Below are 24434 nucleotides of genomic sequence, written 5' to 3'. Positions count from 1 at the left end.
TTCCCTCAGTTCTAATTCTTTTTGTATGGAAAATGTCAAATCCCCAAGTTTGTCGCGCCACGTCTTGAACTCTGTCCCATTTAATGGTCGGTGGTAAAGATGTCATCAAGGTTGCAACTTCTTCAGTGGCTTCGTTTTCCAGATTGTTGCTCTTTGGCCTCCTGAGCTCCACTTGCATGGACCGCAAGCGATGCGGAGGCGAGACTGCCGCTCAGGCCACTGTCTCGCTGCTGGCAGGGGCGCTCATGGGAACTCTTCAGCAGCAGAAGAATAGGAGGAAGTTCCTCCCACCACCAGCAGCCCGAAACCCCCCATACACACACACACACACACCACACACACACACACACACACACGCACGCACGCACAGAATCACACATACATCCACGCATACCTCACCAACCTCCACGGCCAGCATAGGTTTGAGTGTCTGCCCGCGATAAGGGTCGTTTGCTTCCTGAGTCCACACTGAACTTCACATAGGTGCTACAGATCACTTTTACAGATACACACACACTTGTGATGAAAGTCTGAGCGACAAGTGTGTGAATGAGATGGAATTACAGTTTTTTTTTTTTTTATTTTAACGCAGCCGAAAAATGCAAGCGAACACCGCTTCCGGACTGTGACGCAAGTGAGTACACACTTCCCTCAACCTCTACCCAGACTTGTTTGTTATGTTTTCGCCTTCCATATTTCCTCTCCTTTTCCTTTCAAGCCCCCACCTCCTCCCCTGCCGACCACATTGTACGGAAAGTCACAGCTCTGCGAATCTCTGACAATCGCTCCTCCTCTTCCAGTTATCCAAACAGCACTTGTATTTTTGTTTTTAATATTACCACCCATGGGAAAATGGTGCTAATCTGATTTGAAAAAATACATTAATTAGAATGCCAATTTGGAGAGAAATTACCTGCGCCAAGACCCAAAAATGATTTGTTAGTATTTTGAAACTACATTTCTGAAAATTAAATGATAGAAGCAAAAGAAAAATATTTTCAAGGGTCCAAGTGTCGTCATTCTAAAACCTTCTTTAGTTTAATAGGGCACAGTTCGCTTATCAACATATGTAACCATACAAGTGTAAAAAAATAATTAAACCATGTTTAAAAATACATTATTAGAAACAACTTCACTTGAATGACAAAAGGCAGTGGTTCCAATTACTGTTTAATTTTTTACAGGTCTGACTAAATTCCTACCCTTCTAAAAGAAGTTGTGTTTGACTTTAGAGGTTTTCATTAAATTGTGTAAAATGTATTTGTCTGTTTACTGAATTTTTCAAATGTTATTTTATTCAATAATTTCATCATTTAATTTAGTTTAAATTTCTTTCTGCTCCTATGTTAGCAACCTAAATCCTCATTCCCAAAAGATGACACAAATGAATGCAGGGTCCCATTTTGAGGTGAATCTTGGTGAACTATCATTCACACCGCAGTGGCTCAAACAGACAAAAGTGAAAACAAATTTCACAATCCACATTTTTAGATGAATATGCGCCAAAGTTACTGGTATTTGGCCTATGCATGACCCTTCCCTAAAAGTTCGACATAGATGCCTCACCCAATTTGCACACGCACAAGAAAGCGACTAGTGCAAGCAAGCGCAAACCCCATTAATTAACGGTTTGTATCTTTTCATGTCTATCGCTGGCATTAGCAGTCTCACGGAATGAAACACTGACAGAGAAGGCACAGAAAGAGAGAGAGAGCACTGTCAGTCTGTAAAGCACTAATAAAGTGCCCGCAGAGATCCCCTTCTAGCGGCGGTAATGGCAAGCTTTTCCCTGTTTGCCTTTTTGAAAAGGGTCTAGGGTTACCACGTCAAGCGCACAAAAAACACTTTTGTCTTGCTTTCACACGGCGCTGTTCACCTCTAAATGGGCAGAAGGACGGATTAGAAGGCGAGAAGAAAAGCATTTCTCGGGGAGAGGACATTGAAATCCTTGTCTGCTGGCCAGATGAGGCCAATCTGCTCTTTAGTGGTGTGGGTTCGCGCTCTCCCGGATGTTAAAAAAAAAAAAACAGCTATCAAAGGAGGAGGCGCCCTGACATGTATTCAAACCGACACGGCAGTTCCAACATTTTGAAGGTCACATTGTTCAGAAAGTGAGGGAAACTGTCCAAGTTACATGTATTGCCCAAGAACATTATAAAAACAGTTATGGGATGAAAATGTTAAATATAAACCAAACAAAAAATTAAGATAGGCAGCATAATAGAGAAGTGGTTAGGACCTCTTCCTCACAGTTGTGAATTTGGGCTTGAAATCCCTGTGTGAAGTTTGTTCTCCCTGCGCTTGTGTGGGTTTTCTGCAGGCACTCCGGCTGTATTCATTGAAGACTAAACTGTCTTTAGGTGTGAATGTCACACCAAATTTTGTCAATATGTGCCTTGGGATTTGTTGGCGACCATTCCAGGGTGTACCCTCTTGGCCAAATACGAACTCCATCTTACTCGCAATCCTAATGGGAGCGGGTGTTATAGAAATTAGAGGAAATATATTGAACTGGAAGCCTGTACATTCGGGTCAACTGCTTAGTAGCATTAATCACTTCACAACCACGTACGGTTAAGAACTACATACTTTGGCCATTATCACATTATTAAAAGGGAGAGCAACTGGCAGACATCATTCACGTCTTATAACCATCAAGTGATGAAAATGTTCTGTTATATTCACTGCATATTTACAGACGTTCCATTATATTTCAATTCTTGTTTCAGGGGTGTCAAACTAATTTTTGTCATGGCTAACATTGCAGTCATGACTTCCCTCACAGAAATGAATTATCGCCTCATATATGTATACATAAAAGAGTCACTGATGGTGTAGTGGTACACACGCTTGACTTTAATGCAGGCAGTGTGGGATCAAGTTCAGCTTAGTGATGGTGTCGATATCTGCCCTGCGACTGACTGGCAACCAGTTCAGGGTGTAGTCCGTCTTTTGCATAAAGCTAGCTGGCATAGGCTCCAGCTCTCCCGTGACCTTTGTGAAGATAAGCAGTTTGGAAAATGGATGGATACGAAATCAGAAGCCTACATGAAAAATTTTCAACTATTATATTTCTTTTAAAGGGGTGATTGGGAACAAAAAATGCTTTCAATATCTCAACAATATTAGAAGTGAAGAATACACAATGTTGATATTTTCGCCAGAAACATGAAGTCACTGCACATCATCTGCTTTATTGGCCACATAAAATGACATGATCAGCCAGATTTGGCCTGCGGGCCACAGGTTTGACACTTATGGTTTAATTGTTTGAAAATCTTATTAATATTACAGTATTTAGAGGTACAATAAAAGGCTTATGGCCATGCTACCCTGAGAATGCCCGATCTCGGAAGTTAAGGAGGTTTGGGCCTGGTTAGTACTTGGATGGGAGACCGCCTGGGAATACCAGGTGCCGTAAGCTTCTCTCCCCGGCTAAATGCAGAGGGGTTGCGTCAGGAAGGACACCCTGCATTAAACTGTGCCAAACAAATGTGTGTGCACCTAAGATGGGACAAGCCGAAAGGAAAAGATCTGTACATTAAAATAATCATCATACAGTATATAACAGTAACATACTCATTCATCCATTAATTTTATGACCTGCTCATCCTCACAAGGGCCAGGCCCAAATAATACTGGAAACATTACCTCAGCAGTTAAATAAATATCTTATCACGCTGACAGAGTGGCACAGTATTTCTGGCACATACAGCAGCAGGTGATCCGTCACACGAAATCAATTACAAATGAGCTGTAGATAACTGGACATTTGATTGAATTTGTCTGCTTCTGGTTACGACACGCAAATGCACATTCATGGCTGGATCACCTGCATTGTGATTTAAATGCTTTGTCAAGGACAGGAAATAACAGGTCAAATCTATTATTAAAGGGCGACCCCACTCTTCCAACTGTGCCATGGTTCTTTAAGGGGAACGAGACAGGCAGCATTTGCGTGCATTTGAAAATGGTGCAGGGTTATAAGAATAATCCATGAAATGTATCAGAGTTGTGTACCGATAACAGTCTTTGTTGTTCGGGGATATCCAAACTCCTGTTTGGCAGCTTTACTCGCCCTTCGCGCCAATACTTGGCCAGCAGACAAATGTGTCAGAGACATTATCACAGTGACAAATCGAGAGTTAATACCAGCAGACAACAAAAGTGATGCAGAGGGATGCAGCAACTGGTGTGCAACGACAGATAATACAAAGCCTCTGCTGCTTTTGTGAATGAGGAGGATCATTTTGCAGAGTCTTTAAAAAGTCCATAAAAAATACATACATAAATGTGGGCATAATGCTACGTATTTGAAAATTATTAATACGGATCAATTGGTGCAACCAAAGCTGGATCTAAAATTCAGAATCACAGATGTATAATGCACTTTTATTGAAATCAAATCAGTTTGTATTTATTGTATTATTGTAATTATGATTTCAAACTACATCTTTCTTGTTAGTGTTACATATGTAATATGGATATTTTTTTATTTTAAAAAAAGTATTTTATATAATATTTTCAAGGCTTGACTCAAGTATATCAAATGATTTCATTTCATTAAAATAATGCATACATTGTGGAGATTAAAATTTTTGGGGACTTTAATTGTGTGAGACTCAAGGTTCCATTTGATGGTTTGTTGGTTAGTTAGAAAGATAGTCAGTTAGTTAAAACTCAGGGTTAGTCAGGTTGTAAGATGGTCCAAAGAATTTCAGCACAGACCCGGTAAAAGTGCTGGTCAGGGACTTTATGTGGCAGTGTGTACCAGTTGGCCAATGTAAATATCCATTACTGGAGCCCACAAAAGAAGACGCTAACAATAAAAAAAAAATTACATTGATTGAATGCAGGCGGCACTGGTAAAACGTTGGCCTCACAGTTCTGGGGACCCGGGTTCAATCCCAGTCCCGCCTGTGTGGAGTTTGCATGTTCTCCCCGTGCCTGTGTGGGTTTTCTCCAGGTACTCCAGTTTCCTCCCATATCCCAAAAACATGCAACATTAATTGGACATTCTAAATTGCCCCTGTTTGTCTCTATGTGCCACGAGATTGGCTGGCAACTAGTTCAGGGTGTACCCCGCCTCCTGCCCATTGACAGCTCTGATAGGCACCAGCACTCCCCGCGACCCTGGTGAGGATGAGCGGCAAAGAAAATGGATGGATGGATAACTGAATGCACATAAAAAACATCCCAAAAAGAAACACAACAGAATAGTAGCTGTGGCGTTCATTGCATAACCTTGTGATTTTATAGAGCACATCAAGTGTTATCAACAGCAACATCTCAAGTGGCAACAGCCCACAACGAGCCTTGGGTAAATCCCTGAAAAACACATGCATCATCAATATAAACGGAGACCACAGCAGCACATCGCAGAATTCGGAGCTGCGGCCGTAAGGCAGCCTGGGAGGGTGATGAGAAGAGGAGAACCAAGGATAAAGTGATAGAGGGAAAAAACAGAATAAAGTCTAGAAAGCTGTTCCATTTCTCCTTTGATTTAGCGCCTGAATCAAAGTTTGCCCCTCCCTCCACTCTCCCGTGAGACCGTCCCAACACGAATGCCACAATCATCTGTTGCTCTGATCCATGGTGAGATAAAAGAGGGCAAACGAGCAAAGCCTGGCGAAGGAAGGCAGCCTCCACACACAAATCTCGAGGCCAGTTGATACCAGGAACATCAGATATAATGAAAAATAAATCAATGATGTACTTTTGGATTTCCATAAAACTTGATGACGACTGATTGATAAGTATGTTTGATTTAAAAAAAAAAAAAAACAGCCAAACAAATCTACACCACTAATGGTCTAACATTTGTTAGCTGCAGCGTGATTAATTGGAATGAGCAAACATCAATACAGCTTAACCTGTGCAATAGCCTCTCTAATAGCAGCCAGAGTGGAAAGCATACCACTCAATCAGCCACATACACTCACATGGTCTCTTTGGACTACGGGGGAAAACTCGGGAGTGAATCCACAAAAGCATTAGGAGATTAAGCATCAGGTCATCCAAGCCAAAACCCAGTTAACATATGAAATGTTTCTAATGAAGTTTAAAAGCGGATGGTCTCAGCAGCTACAGTATTAAAAACAGCTGACGGGCTCTTCTTGTCAACCTCCATGACTCTTATAAGTTAGCATTGGTTCGTGATAACTTTGGCGCCTTCCGACATTTGTACAAAATCTGTTTACAGTCTGATCAGAACATTGTAAACTGAGGACCCTACATATACATCACTGAAGATTATTCAAAGGACAATTGTGGATCAGAGCCAAGGGGACAAGTGCTAGATAGAGCACATGTGCATTGCGTTCATCACATCATGATGCCATGTGCCGAGTCAGGTCGTTTTGGAGAACGCCTCCCGTTCGGCATTCAATCATTTGTATTCATTTTCTGCTGGACCCTTGACAAGCGACTGTTGTCTGCAGTGGTGCCCAACTGCACTGCATTATACAGTGAACTCTTTTAGTTTAGTTTTGCTCTTTGAGTTACATAACTACAGCGGCGATGTAGTTTGGACATGAACCAGAACACAGTATATTAGTAACCTATGCTAAGAAAGTAGTACAGTCTTAACTGCATTCAATATTTACATGAGAAATACCCTCTATGCCATCAATATAACACAACCAATTGAAAACATTAACTACAGCAGTAAGTGAGTCTTGTGTCGTGTGACCACTTCTTCTTACGCGACTGCGTAAACTAGTCAGTTGTCGTAACAATTAGCGAAAGAGAGGATCACCTTTACTGGCCTGGCATCCACATTACAGCGTTTACAGCGAGAATTGTTGTCTGTACAAGAACTTTTTCAAACATCCAAAGCAAACGCGCTCGTTTTCATGTAAACAACTTAGCGTCTCTCATAACAAGCCATCATTCCGCTTCGCAAATGAGTCACATGCAAACAGGAGCTTTGATATAAATCTTCAGTCAAGCACACGGGACTTTTTTCCCCCAATTTCTTTTCCCACGTTCTTTTTGCCACTCAATTCTCAATGACCAAATTCGATTAGTTGCCATGGGGGCTGAGAATGTATGACACAGAACAGCCGATAAGGACGTGAGGGCGTGTCTATGTATGATGAGTTTGCTGAACACAGAGCCTTGTCAGGGGTCATATGTCTCAGCATCCGTGACTACACACATACAAAAACCAGGGGGAAAAAAAACCCAGGAAATATAAAAAGAAAAACTAGATGGATGTAGCTTGTTCATAAATGAAGAAAAGTAATGAAAGGTGCCCTACTCACCGTTAAGCATTGCATATTCTCAGGTCGGTGTGTCTCAGGGGCAACACCATGGTTCGACAGCACGGCCTCTGAAATGTAGACAAAGGAATCACGGGCTGACACTGTGCCTTTGGAGCACATTTCTGCTGCCACAAATTCACCTTCTGGTTGCAAAAGACCCCAAAAAAGTTCTGAGAGTCCATAAAAAAAGTGTCGCAGATAAGGGGAGGGTAATTAAGGCGAGCACTGCCCAGCAGGGCTGGGATTAAAACTTTTCAGCGCAAACTTGGAAAAAAAAAAAAAAAGACAAAACAGAGTTTGGTAAAATCCCACAAGATGCGAGGATCTCACAAAAGTGCCCAAGAGGGGAGGAGTGCGAGGGAGAACAAGTGAGAGGGAGGGAAGAGGAGGGAGGGATAAAGAAGAGAAAAGGAACTCCTCTCTCACTCTATTATCCGTCCGTCACAGGGCTCCTGGGAGGGTTGCCATGGCTACAGGAGACTCCCGCCTCATGTGTCCCTTTTAACTAATGCTCATAAAGGCTGCATTCAGCACACGGGTCACAATGTGGATTTTCGCCTCACTGCCTATTCCGTCTTTCTGTGTTTACAGCTCGTTCATCCGCCTCTTCTCGCAAAGTTTCGAGTTGACTTCCTAAAGAAGAGGCAAATCCCCTCAAACCATCTTCCCAAGAATGCCACGCCCTTCTCTGTCACATCTCCATCAACTGACTGTAAGATACAGTAGGATCCCACCTCCTAACCTGGCACTTTATTCAGTACACATGGATTACTTTTTCATCTGCCAAATGTATTTTTTGTGGCCTATAATACACAGAAAATGTATAATTTTAATTTAACCAGCCGGCACACTGACCAACTGGTTAGCACATCTCTCACCAGTTCTGAGGACGTGGGTTTAAATCCTGAATTCACACTTCCTGTGTGGAGTTAGCACCTTCTCCCAAAGCCTATGTGGGTTTTCTATGGGCACACCTGTTTTCTCCAAGAATGAAAAAGGTGTGAATAGTAGAGTGAATGGTTGTTTGTTTATATGTGACCTGCAACTGGCTGGCGACTAATTCTGGGTGACATCCTCTCACCTAAAATTGGCTAGCTAAGCAGTTAAGAGAATCGATGGATGATTCATTGTTTGAACAAATACTAAGCTAGTATAAGGGTTACGGCCATGCTACGCTGAGAACGCCCGATCTCGTCAGAGCTCGGAAGCTAACCGGGCTTGGCCCTGCTGAGTACTTGGATGGGAGATTACCTGGGAATACCAGGTGCTGTAAGCTTCTTTCCCTGGCTAAAATGCAGAGGGGTTGCGTCAGGAAGGGCATCCTGCGTAAAACTGTGCCAAACAAATTTGCGTTCATCTGAGATGACACGCTGTGCCGACTCCTAGGGGGACAAGCCGAAAGGAAAAGAAGAAGAAGACGACTAAGCTAGTATAAATTGACTTTCATTATATTTAAGCCTTAGTCAAATGTTTAACTGTTATTCATGCAATTTATCAAGACTATTTATTATTTCAGATTATTTTCCGTTTTGTATTCATTGCATAGTACATATATACATTACACTGCAATACAGTAAATTATTTAATTCTGATAAAATATTTGTATTGTTATATTTTGTCATTATTTTTATACCTGTATACTGTATGTAATGTTGACACACAATTAACCTTACAGTTAGTGACTAAATTCAGCTACCAGCTTCAATTCAGCTATTGTATTTTTCCAATCCAAACATATTTACAGCAAGCTATATTTTAACATGGACGAGATGTTTTTAATTGTTTCACCATAGTTTTTTAAAATTAAGTGCATCTGGAAAGCTATACTTCAATACACAACATACAGTAATCAAGCTAAATCAAACTAAACCTCTATTGAATTTGATGTTTCATATTTCCTAAATCATTAGACTACTTTCAGCCACTGCCAAGATGCGTAATCAAGTTATTTACAACTACCACATTTAATTTTTCCAATATTTTAAAACCAGTCATTTAAGGTACAAGTCTTACACACCCAGCACAGAGGACTGTAGTCTACAGTAGTGTGCAACTCCACTGCATTATGAAAAGAGCTCTTTTTAATATCGTTTCATGGATATCATTTTAGTTCTTTAAAAATGATAATACAAACAAAAGTAGGGCGCAAAATGTTACGTTATGAATACTAAATAATATAGTACTTGTAAAGTTCAGATGTAGCCAAAACACTGTGTACACTGACAAAAGAAAATTACACATATCACTTTTAGACATGTTTTGGGCTAACCCACAGCAAAATGTCCAGTTTCCAGGCTGCGGTCACCATGGAAATGTAGAAGATTAAACAGCAACAAAAAAAAAAAAGAAAAGAAGATTCCGTCTGAAATGGAAGACTTCAGGGGTCCGACAAGGAAAGAGAGTGGGGGCAACCTGGCTGGCGTCAGGCCCAGGAGTGAAGCCTTTTGTCTGCTTAAGACATCGGGCATGATGGCGTGGAAGCAGCTGGAAGCATGAATGACATCAAAACAGAGGGAGGGTCGGAGCGACAATAAACGGTGGAGGCAGTGGCCAGTGGGAAAAGTATACATGCAAGGCAATAAGTGGGGTGGGGGTGGGGGGGATTAGAGAAAGAAAAACAAAGAAAAGAAATAAAGGTGTTGGCAGTCTTCCAGCGTGAACAAATCGACTCTACTCTTGTCAAGATCACTCATCCACTTGACACTTGCTCACACTTTTCACCTTCCAACAACTACAAACAAAACACTCTTGATGGAAAATGTGGAGACTTGTAACAATACATGGTTTCTACATCAATTAAAGAGAACTGTGCAAAGGCATCAATTAAACTGTGGATTTAAAAACAATGGATTAGAGGATGACATCAGAAACAGAGACATCTTCTGCTTTTATCAATTTGTTACAGTTGAAAATGAATAATGCAATATCTAAGTATTTAAATTCCCTCCAAAATACCACTAAAAAGTTCAGCACAAGAAAAATAACTCACTTGTATTATTTAACAATTCCACACATCCAAATATGTTGCACAAGGGACAGTAAAAAAAACAGAGCACATGCATAATGGAATATAAAAGTCTAGAATGCTTAGGTTCTCCACATATGACTGGCCAAAACACCAAGAACATATCAAACAGGACAGAGATCTGTAAAAACAATACATATTAAATTCTATCGGCTGCATTTTGGCTTTGGACTGTGAATAACTAAAGCGCCCACGAACCAACTGACTCATTTATCACATGACCGTGCTACATTAAAAGACTGCCGTGACTCTTGGGCATGCCGCTTGTAGCCGGCCCACGCTTGACACATTTTACTTCCAGTGCCGATACAGCCGGGAAGGATCATGGCAGCCATGTCACGATGGGTTTTGTAAAAGAAATGGGGGGGGGGGGGGGTAAAAAGATGCTAACGCTCAGGCTGAAAGGACCTGAGGGTAGTCAATGGTACAAGAGTAGAGATATGTCAAAGTAGAAATTAAAATAGCACTCAGTGGAGCTCAGTTTTCTGCTATGCAGCAAATAAATATATGTACAGATTTGTGTGGTCCAAAGAAGAATATTAAAAAGAAGTTTTAACTATATAGTGTCGTCCGTGCTCTGAAGCATTTGAGCCAAAAGAGGATGCTGGATTACATGAAAATAAGAGTTCACAACAATTCATATTGATTCTCCAAAGATAGTTTAATCGATTAATTCACAGGTGTCAAACTCAAGGCCCAGGGGCCAGATCTGGCTCGCCCCATGATTTTTATGTGGACCCCGAAGCTAAATCTTGCATATTAATTTCTGTGATTTTTGTTCAAATCTGCACCAAAATTTCAAATTGTCAAATCATAAATGATAACACTGTGGAATTGTAAGCATTTTTGTGTTCACAAACAATTATTTTTGTTTGGGAACATGAAATTGCTTACAATTCCAATAGTTGAAAAACACATTCCCCTTGATGTCTGATTCCAAAAGTAGTTTAGAAATTCCATGTGGAAATATGATGAGGCGATCAAAGATTTTTCCGGTTTCAATCATAACAGCCCAATGAGGGAAACTGGAACTCCAATGTGGCCTACGACAAAAAACAGTTTGACAACCCCGGAATAATTGGTCAGCAACTTGCTCCACGGTCAATTAAGGAAATGTATTTTATTTGAATCCAGGAGGAGGGCGTTACAAATAGATTGAAAAAACATTGCCGCTCACGCTTCTGTTCAGGGAGAGGTAACTGTTCCCGGAGTCGATCATTATCTATGCTATGTTTTTTTGTATTTTCATTGCAGAAAAGAACAAAATCACAATTAAAATTGGAGTTGCTCAATTACATGTTCATCAATCCATCCATCCCCTTGGTGTTTGACATCTGTTGTAAAGCGCTCGTTCACGCGTGATTATGGAGCCTCTCCCAGGTGACTTTGGGCAAGAGGGGGTGTAAACCCTGGAGTGGTCATCAACTATTTGAAGTGGACTTATAGACAAACAACCATTCACATTCCCACTAATGGAAAATTTAGAGTCTTGAATTAGTATTTTTGGAAGGTGAGAGGAAACTGGACCACTCGGGGAGAAAAACAACATTTGAACACCAACCCACAACTGGGCCACTGTTCTACTGGTTTCTCGTTCATTATCATTCTTTGACAAAAAAAAAAAAAGTCATACATTTGTCAAAAATCACAATACATGGATTGTTTTTGGTCCATTTTGAGATCTCAAGTATTGTAGTAAAAACACAAAATATGACTATTGTCACTTTCCAACAAATTAACCAACGACTAATTAAATAAATGGTATCATTGAAGAAATAAATGTGACTTTTTGTTGGCTGAGACAATATGTTCCAAATAAAATAAAATCTAAAAAACAAGAGCACATTTTGGATCAGATGCTATGCTTGTGGATTAGAATAAACAGGAAAGACAAGCAATCGTAATAAAAACAAGGAATAAACTAATGAATTCCAGGTGGGCACACAAATAAGTGTGGGGGGGTGAGGGTGGAGAGAACAATGACACAAAGTCCAAATACCAAACAGGGCCAAAATTGTAACACAAAACAGAAAGACCTCCACAAACAGTATTAGACTAAAAACAGATAATCAAGCTGTTTTCCCTGGCCCAGAATTCCATTTGTCCATGTGTATAAATACATCAAGTTTTCCATTTTAATAACTGAAACAGGCCTTTTTAATATATGCCTCGACAGGGGGGAAAGATCTTGCTCTCACAGCAGCATGGACGGGTGAATAGTCTTAATAAGCTCTCATGCTAAACCGGTGAGGAACGTGTTCGAAGGGAGCATCTCATTCATTCATTATTTACAATACAAGGAGCGCTTCACTGATTTATGTGTCACTTTAGTGAAGTACACGCAATTCATTACTTGTATGCATCACTTCAAAACTCAGACTTGATTTGAATGTTACATTCACCAATAAGTTGGATACCATCTGTTGGGTTAGCATTTGCTTGTACAAAAAAAAAAAATTGCCATGTCATTTTTCTGCATTTGAGGAATGTTTGGCTGCCACTCACTGACACAAATTTGAGGGTTCCGCCACTTGACACACGCTCAAAAGGACTTAAGGAAGCAGGGCTTTTATTGGACTCAACAGTGTAATTAACTGTCATCGTCTGGGAGATAAGGAAGCACGCAGACAGACTGACAATTTGACTGGGACAAAGAGCCCCCCCAAAATGCTGTTTTTGTTTGGACTGAAAAAGTCATTAAATTTTTTGCAAAAATGGTAAGAAAACAGATTTCCTGAGGAATACTTGACAGATCACCTCTGAGCCACACAAGTGGTCCAATCGCTGTCCATCTCTTCCTCGCCATCTCACGATAACCCCCGTCATACACACACACACACACACACACACACACACACACACGCACACACCTACATATATACATATGCACACACAGCTCATCATAATCAATCGTGATCATTTTGAATCATATTGGAATTTCAAAAGTTCTAAATATTTTTTTATTTATACTGTGTATTATTAGCAGAGATGAAAGTGGACTTTCCTGAAAATACAAATGTGAGGACCGAAGGTGCGAAGTCCTGCTTGGGGGTCCGGGGCATTCCCCCCTGTAAATTTTTTTTAAAAACGGATGGCTGTGGTGCATTCTGGCGATATCTGTGAACAAAATTCAGACAAAAACTGAAAGTAAAATTTCTAAATCCTGACCCAAAAAAAAAAATTGGGCAGAAGTTCACCAAGGACTAAGCCCAGATTTCTTTGCCCCCCATCCCACTATCCCTGGATAACACAAAAACGCCTTCGTCATTAAAATATGCCAGTTTATCTCAAGACAAATAAATTAAGTGAACTATTCAGTCAAAAAACATCTAAAATTGTCCTTTTCCCCACATTATACATATTATAGTTTAGACAGAATACACACAAAAATAGATCCTAGAAATGTTAAAGTTTATCTGTAGTACTTATTACTCACATTTAAATCTCAAACTTGTTACGTCGCGTTGTACTGATACACTCGACCAGATTGCGCACTATCTTAGATATACATCTAGTAATACTAATGGGGTTAGGGTTGTATATTTATATATATATATATATATATATACATACATATATATATATATATATATATATGATTTTAACTGACTTACCAGGTTTGTCGACCTTTCTAATGTAGTCAAACAAAAAATCTCTGTTCAAGTCCTCTTACTCAAGCCATGACCACTTGAATGTGTTCCTAACACTCGCGTTTATTGCACGTATGTCATCTTGCCCGTCTACCTGTTTGAACATTGCGCTGGGGCCGTACCTGGCCGATCACGCATGAATTAGTTTACACAAAACGCTATTCAAGTACTCAACATTCACAGATTAATCTGCCTTTTGTGTGCACACGTGCACCCTTTGTGGCTTTCGTTCTCGCCGAAATTTCTAAATTTCTCCAAGATATGGCGAGGTCATGAGAATGCGAGGGGAAGGGCATTACCGTTACTATTGTTAATGCCTCAACATGGCTACGCTCGTGAAAGCAAAACAACAAACTCAAATGTGTGTTCGTTCAATGTTGTCAACTAATATCCGGATTAATTTTAGGCAATTTTTCCTCAATTTTCCAAAGGAATTTTCATGAAAATTTGAAAATCCGTAATTCCGGATTAATACCAATACCAACATTGATTATATTCCTCCATCCATTTTCTGTACCGCTTAGGGTCGTAAATGTGCTGTAGCCGAGCCGCGCTATCTTCACATTCTGAACTGGTCGCCAGACCAACCGCAGGGCATAGAAACACCCATTAGCATTCACATTTCCACCTGGGTGCAATTCAGAGAATTTAATTAACCCGCCTTGCATGTTTTTGCAACGAGGGCAGAAACCAGAGGACCCAAAGAAATTGTATGCAGCCACGGGGAAAACATGAAAACTCCACACAACGCGGGTCCTCAGAACTGTGAGGCATATGTACTAACCAGTTGGCCTGCATAGTTTTTATTCCTTCCATATTGATATATTATATTCAGACTAAACTAAAACCACAACATTATCTTTTCACATGCAGATTTTATGATGGAGCTCTTATTTGGTGGCCTGGTGAGTGCATACACTGCACCGGCCCACCATAGTCTGGAATTTATCACGCCTGATAAAATGTTTGGACTGCAAATCATCATTGAAATAAACAGGGAGGGGAACTGCTAGCTTTTCTCTAAACATTGTGACAATAACGCAACAGACTGAAGAGTAACTGGAAAATTTATCCCAAAGATGGACCAGGAGAACAAGCAAAACCAGGCACATACAGTTATATAGTACTAAACGTGAATTTGATCATTTGCATGTTTGTGAATGTCATTGTGCAGCAGTTCCATGGCCTACATTCTGCCAGCTGGCCTGCCAACATTCAAGCGCATGAGTATGCACCCCCCCCCCACTAGAGAGAGAGAGAGAGAGAGAGAGAGAGAGAGAGAGAGAGAGAGAGAGAGAGAAAACCCACTGGCACATGAATCTGATGAGACAGTTGTGGGGCAAGTATTACCACTGCATGAGATGATCACAGTCTCAAGCCAGATGTGCTCGTTTTCCCACTGAAATTAACTTCTTCCACTGCTTTACCCCTACCTGCATTATTGAATGTGTTACCACGTAGAAGTTCAACTATGTAACTAAAGCCTTGCTATGGTTTGCTGCTGCACTCGTCCTATCCCACACATGCGGTTTTAAAATTGCATGAAATAGAGAGCAGCATAGTTCAGCCAAGCGCAGCTGAGCAGCATCAAAAACAGAAAAGGTGCACGGGTATGATAAAGTCATGAAAAAATAAAGTGAGTAAATCATGAAACAAACTCACTAGACACTTTATCGGGTGCGTCTGCGCCATGTGATTAAATCTAATAGTATAATTGCTTTTATAGAAGACAATGATGGCCCATTTTGATTGACAGTGCCTCAAAGTTGTTCAATGTATCCCATGAGACATTGGAACTTTCATGGTAAGACTACACGGGGATATTCTATTTGTAATTAGTACCATTTGTTCAGTGGCAACACATTTCTACGCAAGTCATAATTTTGCAGTGGTAAAGAGTTCTGGTGAATATTTGGATGGAATACACTTCTAGGCCATACATTTAAACAATGAAATAAAAAATGGGGCCATACGACAACGTAATCGTACCCTATGTTTAACATTTGTAAACCAAGGCCCTCCCATATAAACAAGCAGGGGATACCTGGGTAGCTTCAGTGACATGAGTCAAAATATCAGAAATATTCAAAATAATAAATGTTGTATAGTGCTGTTTTTTTTTTTTTAAAAAGCGCTTGTGTTGGATATCATTTTTGTGTGCAAGCAATTGTTTGAGGTATTGTAGGTGAACTAAGGCCCTTGAAAAGGGACAGAGGGTGGTGGTGGTCTGGTCCAAGGTCTTAAAGGGGAGGGGGGGACAACTGGGAGCAAAAGAAAAGGAGAGGGGAGCAAGCTAGGCCTGATTAAAAGGAATAAAGGATCCACAATGGTGGAGGATGGGGGGAGTGATGAACAAGATGAGAAGAAGGATATGCGTGATCTCAAAAGAGTTTGCAACTTTACTTCTGTTGTGTAAAGAAGGTAACACAAACATAGTACTCACCTAGAGTAGGCTGCCGTCACTGAGGACCTCACAGACACACACACATGAAAGTGTAAGGAGTGAAAGGGAGATCCACAACAGCAGCAGGAGAGGAGCAGCACGGGAGTAAGCGCCGTGTCGCTCTTTGGCGAGTGTGACGCGGTGCTGGGCTTCGGTCCAGAAAGACCTCCCTCCCCACCCTACCCGCTCTCTCTCTCTCGTCACTCCCCCAAACCCTCGTTTTTTTCCCCCAGTTTAATCCCTCGCCAAAACACCTTCCGCCCTAAGAAGCCGCAAGCCAGTCACACATACAAGCACAGCTGGATTTGTACAGTATGACGTGTTTGGCAAATATTTATCCCTCGAATGTGCCCTTGACAAGAGAATTTTAAAAACATAACATAGCAAAACAATTCATTCTTTTATCTTTTGGCGAAATTCAAAAAAGTTTGCTTGGGATGGTCCTCATGTCTCATGCAAATGCTCACCTAGGTAGGAACCCCACCACCCACACCCAAAAACGACTACGAAGCTGACTCTGGCTTTCATTACCCGGAATAATCTGGGCAGGGTAACTTGTTGAACCCTGTTACTACAAAGTAAAAATGGATATTAAAGAGAAAAAAAAACAACAAAACTTTGTATTTTCACTCAAGCTAGCAGCACATCACTACCAAGTCAAATTACATGTAAGTACTGTAATGCATCTCTATGTGTGGCACATAGAGGGGACATGTAGTCAAACACAAATATTAAATTTTTATGAGCATTTGGACAATACCGGATTTTTTTCCCCATCCACCCCTGCTTCATAGGGCAAGGAACAATGTTTGGGAACTTAAAATAGATGGCAAAATGTAGTCCACAAAGTCAGAGAAAGCATTGGAACAATTTGATTTGCCACAACTCCTCATAAAATGGAAACAATATACTGCATGTACATGTCATCACACAGCACAGATACAAATACTTTCCTGAAACGATCATTTGCTGCTGAATTAGCATAGGTTATCATATTCAAACTTACAAATTCCTCACTGCCATTGGACCAGATCATAAACAGATAACCCTGTCTCCAATAAACTCTGACGGAAAGCTTTCTGGTTTTCATGTTGATTACACCTATAACTAGTATGACTGGACTGCATAGTTTTTCAGCGATATTCGAGGGATTTTTTAAATGCCTTGTAATAACTTCTGTGATTCCAAAGATTAAATTTCAATTCTTAAAGTAAATGATTGAAATTAAGGGTAAAAATTATTTGAGAGTACTTTTCCTGTGAAGGGCACATTGCGGGAGAAGGCATTTTTGCATTGCACTTAATAGATCGGTCCTGTGTATGAGCAATTCTTACCGGTGTCATGTGAGTTGTGTTGTGCCGGCACCCTAAGATGCTTCCTCACGCCCACATCCTCCCCAAGCAGGTAGTACCATCCTTGGACCTCCTTGGAGCACCAAATGTTGACAATGGCAGTGTCAGTGTCAGGAGGTTAGTATTTAAAGCATCAACTATGGACATAAACATACACACAGAAAAAGAATTTAACCCATTATGTTCCTCCAGAGCTGACACAGTCACTGGTTACTGTCCTTTATCTTATTCCAGCAACTGATGACCCCTCTACACCCCCCCCCCCCACCGCCTTCTGCACTCCTGCCTTGTGAGCCAGATGGTGTATGCGTGTATGTGCGCACGTGTGTTACATAAAGCTATGACGGGCCGTGGCGGCAGGCGTCTGATTTGTAATGTGAATGATGTGGACACACTCATGCAAAAACAAGGACATTGCTGTCACAAGAGCATACGTCATTTGACACACACACACACACAAAATTTTATACACATACAAACCAGTGCGGGCCTCGTCTTATTGTATTAAATAATGCCATGTTGTGAACGGTAACAATCTCTGCTTTAAAAGCATCTTATCTGAGTGGACAGATTTCTGCAGGCAGTGGGACACAGCAAAGGTGGGGGGGAGGGGATGATGGTACAGTATCCACAGACATTCAAGGAGGAATTTATAGTATTCTACAATATTTCTTGCAAAAAGAATGTTTTGTTAAAAAACAAAAAATGCTCAGAAATTAAAAAAAAGGCTAAACACCAAGGAGAAAATAAAGAAATACATGAGTTTAGTGTTACTTATTCTATTAAAAAGGTGTTATGACCATACACTCCCTGATTAAAACGTTTTTCTATGTAGCTGTTAGCCTCTGCTGAAGCTAGTTTGGTGAACTCGCTCTGACCAGTCACCTTTTCGGACCAACTTGGCAACTTTGTGATTGATTTAAAAAAAAAAAAAAGGTTTAAAAAGAAAACAAGTCAGTACCATTTCAACTCCATTCACTGCAAACTGGAAATCTAACAGGCAACAAGGGTCTTAAATATCAATAAATTTCGAGTGCAGGTAGCAATTTCACTAATTGGAATGTTTTGAAAATAAATAGCATATGCTCACAGAAAAAAACAAAACATAGAATTACAATTATATCATTTTGATCCTACTTTTGAATGTAAAATAAATCAATAAATTACCATTATATAAGCTAATCACGTTTAATGAATCAGAGAAGGCCACCAATATGTACCAGGAAAAAGTTCTCAAAGGCATAAATATGGGACAAGGTAACAGGACCTTGTGAGTCAATGCTGATGTGCCCTCATTAGCATATGAGGGCAGATAAATATTAATGAGAGCAAATATTAAAGAAGTCCTGCCATTTAAAACAAGAACTTTTTGTTTGTACAGTGGTGCCTGGAGATGTGAGATTAATTTGCTTGTACCTGAAAACATATTCCAAATTTTAGTTCTCCATTGATATGAATGAAATTAATCTCTTCCAGCCTCCTATAAAGACCCAACAAATATTTGAACGTATCTAAATCAGAAAAATAACACTCTATAATGTTGCACTTTATAAAACCATACTGTAATGACAATTAAACAGATGTAAAGAAACAGTTTGCTTCACCTGTGTTGTGGTTGTCAGTTGCAGGGCACACATAGAGACCAATAACCATTTGCACTCATATTCACACCGTCACTGAGTGGGAACCCACCACTACACCATATCAGTGACGCAGGTTTAAAAGTCAATAATACTAATTTAAGAATACCTTGTTTTCTATTGTTTTTGCATTTCCCCCTTTCTTCTGATCAGTGATGCGAGAACTTTTCTAGTCATGTATTTTTTCCCCCCTCAGGAATTTAGAATTTTAACAAAATGATAATTTGCCATTCTATTGAAAAATACTGCATCAACGTGCACAATAACTTACATCCCAATATGAGATGCTATCATTCTCTAGGTGAGAGTGAAATATGTGTACAGGAGTTTGGTGTCCGTGTGTGAAGTACGTGCGTGCATGTGCCCTGTCCTCCATGCTATCTCAGTGGGCTCTGATACCGGGAACCCCAAAGTGTTTGGTCTCTACCATTAAGGCCGCTGTCATTCATTCACACTGCAATAAAATGTTACATTCACGCTCTGTTTGAGGCACGCACACTCAGACTTTCACTCTCTTTCTCTCAAATACATACCCACACTCACACACACATAAATATAGACACACAATGACAAATATTCACAATCTAAATTGAATCTTTATCTTCTACCTGTACCAGGTGAACTCACCTTGTGCAGTTGTACGAGGGAGCGCACACCAAAGCTCATGCAGCCAAGCAGGCCACTCATCCTGTTCAAACAAAAACACATTGATCAATGAAGTAACTATGATGTGGTCTGGCTAAAAGGGTTCATCTTTTCATTAACTCGAGGTTCTGCTCTGCTTTTAAGCCTTTTACATCACATGCAGAGCATTATGATTATGTGAATAAAAGAGTCTTGTCCTTTTCCTTGAATTACTTCATCAGACAAGATGCTGTTGTGTTCAATCAAAAGAGGGTTTGAACATGCATTTGGCGGCCAAATACAAGAAAACAAAGATGAATATTTTTGTATGTAGCTTTTCAGTACGTGTAGTCCTTGGATACAGTAATTACACTTATACCATGTTTTTTTTAGCTCTTACAATTCAGTGAGACAAAAGGAAAATGTGAAAGTTCATTTTCTCTGCAAACTACTTCAAAGTTCACTCCATGATTCGAAATTTGGAACTAAATTCCCCATTCCCAAGATAAACAAGTTCGTAGTTCTTTTTTTCCCCCAATTTGTTGCTGACAGGCTATTACCCTCAAGAAACTGGCATTTTATTTCATCATTCTTTACACCTATTAAGTCCATACGAGTAGCCAGCAGCAGCTTTTACCCAACAATTTCAAAAACATGAGGAAAAACTTGTTGCTTGAATAGTGTTTTATAAAACAACAACAGGACTTTTGTCCTTAATGTGCAAACAAAAACATGCAAAACAGTATGACGGCACGTATGGGGTTCATCGGTGAAATATGAAAGCTCGTATTTAGTGTGTCCAGATGGGTTTTTCCAGGAATTCCCTAACAAAACCTGGCACCTGAACTCAAAAACCTTTATTTGACGCCAGATTGACTGCATTCTCAGTTACCTACATCAGGAAACAATGAATTAAGTTCAATTCAGGTTCACCAGAAATATGAACTACTTCATGAGATTTCGTTCATTGAACTCAATCAGGTTCAACAGAGCAGTAGACATGTTCCCTTCTTCAGGGGACGAGCAATCAAAATTATCGTCATCATGTGAATCACATGTATGCATCAGTCTTCATTATGCACCAGCACACAAATCGTTAAAAAAAAAATTAGTAAGAGTAGCACTTTACATTGATTGTACCCTTGCTGTATGGAAAATGTGCACCATTTATAAATAAACTATATATCAGTCAAATATATTACAAACTTGTAGGCTCATATTAAGTTAATGCTTCAGCTTTGGCATTAACCCTTAGACAGGGGTCCCCAGACTTATTTACCCCAAGATTTACTTTTCAAGCAGCCACCCTCTCGTGATCTACCACAGAGGCACAGGGAGAACATGCAAACACTACACAGGCGGGGCGCAGATTTGAACCCCCTTCCTCAGAACATTGAGGCCAACGCTCTAACCAGTTACACCATCATCCCGCCCCATTATTTCCAGTAACCCAAAAATATGTAGACATTTTGTGCAAAATTCTAGCGAATTCTTCTCATGAGAACACACTTGTGCTCTTACTGAATCCTCTTTGTTGGAATGCAGTCACTCTAACAGGTCTTAGAAGATACTGTGGATCGTACTTGTGTCTTCTCATAAATACCAGCAGACGTTTGGTGTGAATAAAGCTTAATTGCTTCCCAAAGATGAGTAAATCGCTCTTAATCTGTGTCCCAGAAACGCTCCAAAACAGCTCTTTATGGCAGTCTGTCGCTCTATAAAGTAAATCTCTATGGTGTACATTCTGTCTAATACATGTGCTTTTGGTAAAACGTAAAAAGGAAAAAATCCTCAGAATTGACCCGTTCTATTCTGTTGAGGCAGAGTGGCAAGGGTAACACGGCCTTCCCAGAGGAAAAAGGCAACATTAATTATATTTTTTAAAAAAGGACATTTTGCTGCACTGGTGAGCAAAAAACTGCATTTTTTTTTTTAAGTTTACCCTAACCTGAGCAGTGATGTCAGATACTGTACCTGGAGGTGCCGTCAGAGTTCCATACTGTGAAGAGTACTCGCTTGTGAAGGTCCTTCTCGTATATCACACTGTCATAACAAATAAACGCATGTTAGCATGGTCAAGAGTTCTATAAGAGTAAATTGTGAGAGGGCTTACAAATAAAAGGTGTGAAGAAAAACAGGATTTTTACACTGACGGACTGTTGCTGTCTTCCGTCGATGTCTGGGGTCACTGGCTGGAAAAATGCCAACCTGACAAAACAAATACTACTCAAAATAGGTTGCTTTACAAAAATTGGCAAAGTGCCGTAAATTTCGTGTTTAATGCCCTAAAATTGATACATTAAAATACAATTACTCAGTCAGCTTTTATACTGCTTGTCCGCATTATGGTCCTTGGTCACCAGCCTTTCCAGGTCACATCAAGACAATTAACAATTCACACTCACATTCATACTCATGGACAATTTCGTCTCCAATTCACCTCACTATTATTTGGGAATGTGAGAAGCTGGAATAGCCAGAGATGTTTTTAAAGAAAATTAAATTACATTAGACAACGCTATAAGATGAAATCTGAACATTATAATTTATTTCATAGATTTTATATACAGTTCTTTTGATACATCAATTGGATTACACAAGGGGAACAAACAACTTGTAGGTGATGATAATGTCGCCTCAAGAGCATTTGATCTGACCCACCATTCAATTCTAAAAATAAAATACAATCCACAGTGGAATTGTCATGAAAGCAAGTAAATTACAGCATAGGCCCTTAAATCTAATTCTGACGCCAATGTGGTGTTGGGATTCAAAACATGTTCCCCACATGTGATGAGACATCCTTCTGCAGCATTCCAGAACTCTAAAGGACCAGCTGTTGTACCGTTTAAATAAAATTAGTAATGAGTTGCATGCAGTCCCAGGATAGTTTTTTTGAAATAACAGTTACAAAAGAGACAACAAAAAGAGATGCATATGATACCTTTACATAGGAGTCGCATGAACCTTGGTGTTCGTGTAAAATACCCCGTGCCTCCAAAACTGCCAACAGAAATTATTGCAGATCATTTTTTTAAATTAAATCTTTAGATGTGGAGAAAAACTGGGGGAAAAAAAGCTAAGAAAAGAAAAAAATATTGGTCCCCTGAAGAAAACATCATAAAATAAATAGATACCCTAACTTTTCATCTAAAATGCACATGCCCCCCCACAAAAAATGTAACAAGTCTAGTGCACATTATACATAGGTATAGGCAAAAAAATGGGGGGGACCTTTCATTTCAGTATGACAGGGGTACATATAACTGCATATACCCTATGTCCACTTGTGCTCATGAGTTTACGTAAACTGGCAGAATTTGAGAAATATTTTTTTCCAACACGAATGATGACTGAACAACCTCTATCATTAATGTCTTTATGGTTATGTTTTGTTTAATTATAATGCTTTTGTGAAATGCTTAACAGTTAACAGACGCCATTTTCAGCATTTCACATTTAGGAGACATCTTACAGAAAAATATTAAATCCCGAATCCTACCAAAAAAAAAAAAAAGTTAGTTATTTTTCAAACAAGACCTGACAAAATTATTTTTACACTTGACGATCGTTAACAAGATTGGTGTGCATGCAATACCCCTTGTCATTAAAATAGGCATGTATGCTGTGATCCTGCCAGGTTGCTGTACACATTTTTTTTTTTTTGCAGTCGATGTTTTATGGATTGGCAGAGCCTCATGCGTGCACCAGTTCCGCATTGCAATCAGCTCTTAAATGCAGGAGAACAGAGGACATACGCTTGACTACTACAGCCTCGCCACCAGTTGCCGGATTCTTATTTCTCATCAGGTTCTAGTGATAATATCCGGGTACTTCCTTTCCCCATGTTATGGGAGTACTATTTGTGTTAGTTCATTCTTGTTTTTCGTAACAGTTAAGTTCCTTTCATATTTTAGCTTGTTGCAATTTTGTTGTCTATTTAGAGTTTCGTTAGTTCGGTTTATTTTACTTTTGAGCGTCTACCTCCAGTTTCACTCCAGCATTTGTTTGTCTGTAAATCATTGGGTTTTCCACATCAATATTTGATGTTTTTAATTCCTTCCTTGTTGTTTATGCTCAGTGTTTAGCTCTTTATGTGGTTAAACAAGTCTTGTTATATCATCTATTCTTGGTTATTAGCTTTGGGGCTCTCAATTTGATAATGTTCGCATGAACACACAATGCATTGTAGAGTGCCCTGAGTGTGAAAGAGAAAATGAAGGCATTAAAGCATTTTAATTTGTGGAGGTACCCATTTTCGTTTTTATACTACAAGGTGTGTATGCAGCATATGGATGCATCCCCAAATGCTACCATTTAAAGTTAAGAGACTTTTTTTTTGTTTTTATTATTATTCATAACGGGACAAGCCGAAATGCAAAGAAGAAGAGGTACAATTGTATGACAATAATATTAATTAAAATATTGCATGTGC

The 24434-nt window shown here is 39.8% G+C and overlaps 1 protein-coding gene, 1 long non-coding RNA gene and 2 pseudogenes across 16 annotated transcripts in view; 3 read left to right on the top strand and 1 right to left on the bottom strand.

Moving 5' to 3' along the window:
• The window catches only part of rgs3a (regulator of G protein signaling 3a), a 147671-nt gene that overhangs the window by 113687 nt on the left and 9550 nt on the right, over positions 1 to 24434 (bottom strand). For 4 of the 15 annotated variants that reach the window (XM_061847530.1, XM_061847523.1, XM_061847529.1 and 1 more), the window contains 6 exons: positions 22944 to 23002; positions 22113 to 22207; positions 21974 to 22042; positions 20003 to 20063; positions 17718 to 17808; positions 7266 to 7333 (listed from right to left, as the gene is read on the bottom strand). In XM_061847530.1, the coding sequence (XP_061703514.1) occupies positions 7266 to 7333; positions 17718 to 17808; positions 20003 to 20062 (219 nt within the window). In that variant the 5' untranslated portion in view covers position 20063; positions 21974 to 22042; positions 22113 to 22207; positions 22944 to 23002. Of the gene's footprint in view, positions 1 to 7265; positions 7334 to 7405; positions 7545 to 17717; positions 17873 to 18696; positions 18710 to 20002; positions 20064 to 21973; positions 22043 to 22112; positions 22208 to 22943; positions 23003 to 24434 lie in introns of those variants that run through there. The other 11 variants (XM_061847516.1, XM_061847521.1, XM_061847519.1 and 8 more) reach the window with 7 other exon arrangements.
• LOC133515231 (uncharacterized) lies at positions 6 to 24282 on the top strand. Its single transcript, XR_009798984.1, has 3 exons — positions 6 to 634; positions 7857 to 7977; positions 23670 to 24282. It is a non-coding gene; the product is annotated as an uncharacterized LOC133515231 (long non-coding RNA).
• Positions 3316 to 3424, top strand: LOC133491283 (5S ribosomal RNA; annotated as a pseudogene).
• LOC133491292 (5S ribosomal RNA) lies at positions 8423 to 8541 on the top strand (annotated as a pseudogene).

Source organism: Syngnathoides biaculeatus, chromosome 17 (assembly GCF_019802595.1).
Source record: "Syngnathoides biaculeatus isolate LvHL_M chromosome 17, ASM1980259v1, whole genome shotgun sequence".
NCBI lineage: Eukaryota > Metazoa > Chordata > Actinopteri > Syngnathiformes > Syngnathidae > Syngnathoides > Syngnathoides biaculeatus.
Note: the sequence above shows the minus strand (reverse complement) of the source record. Positions and strands in the feature narration are given on the sequence as shown.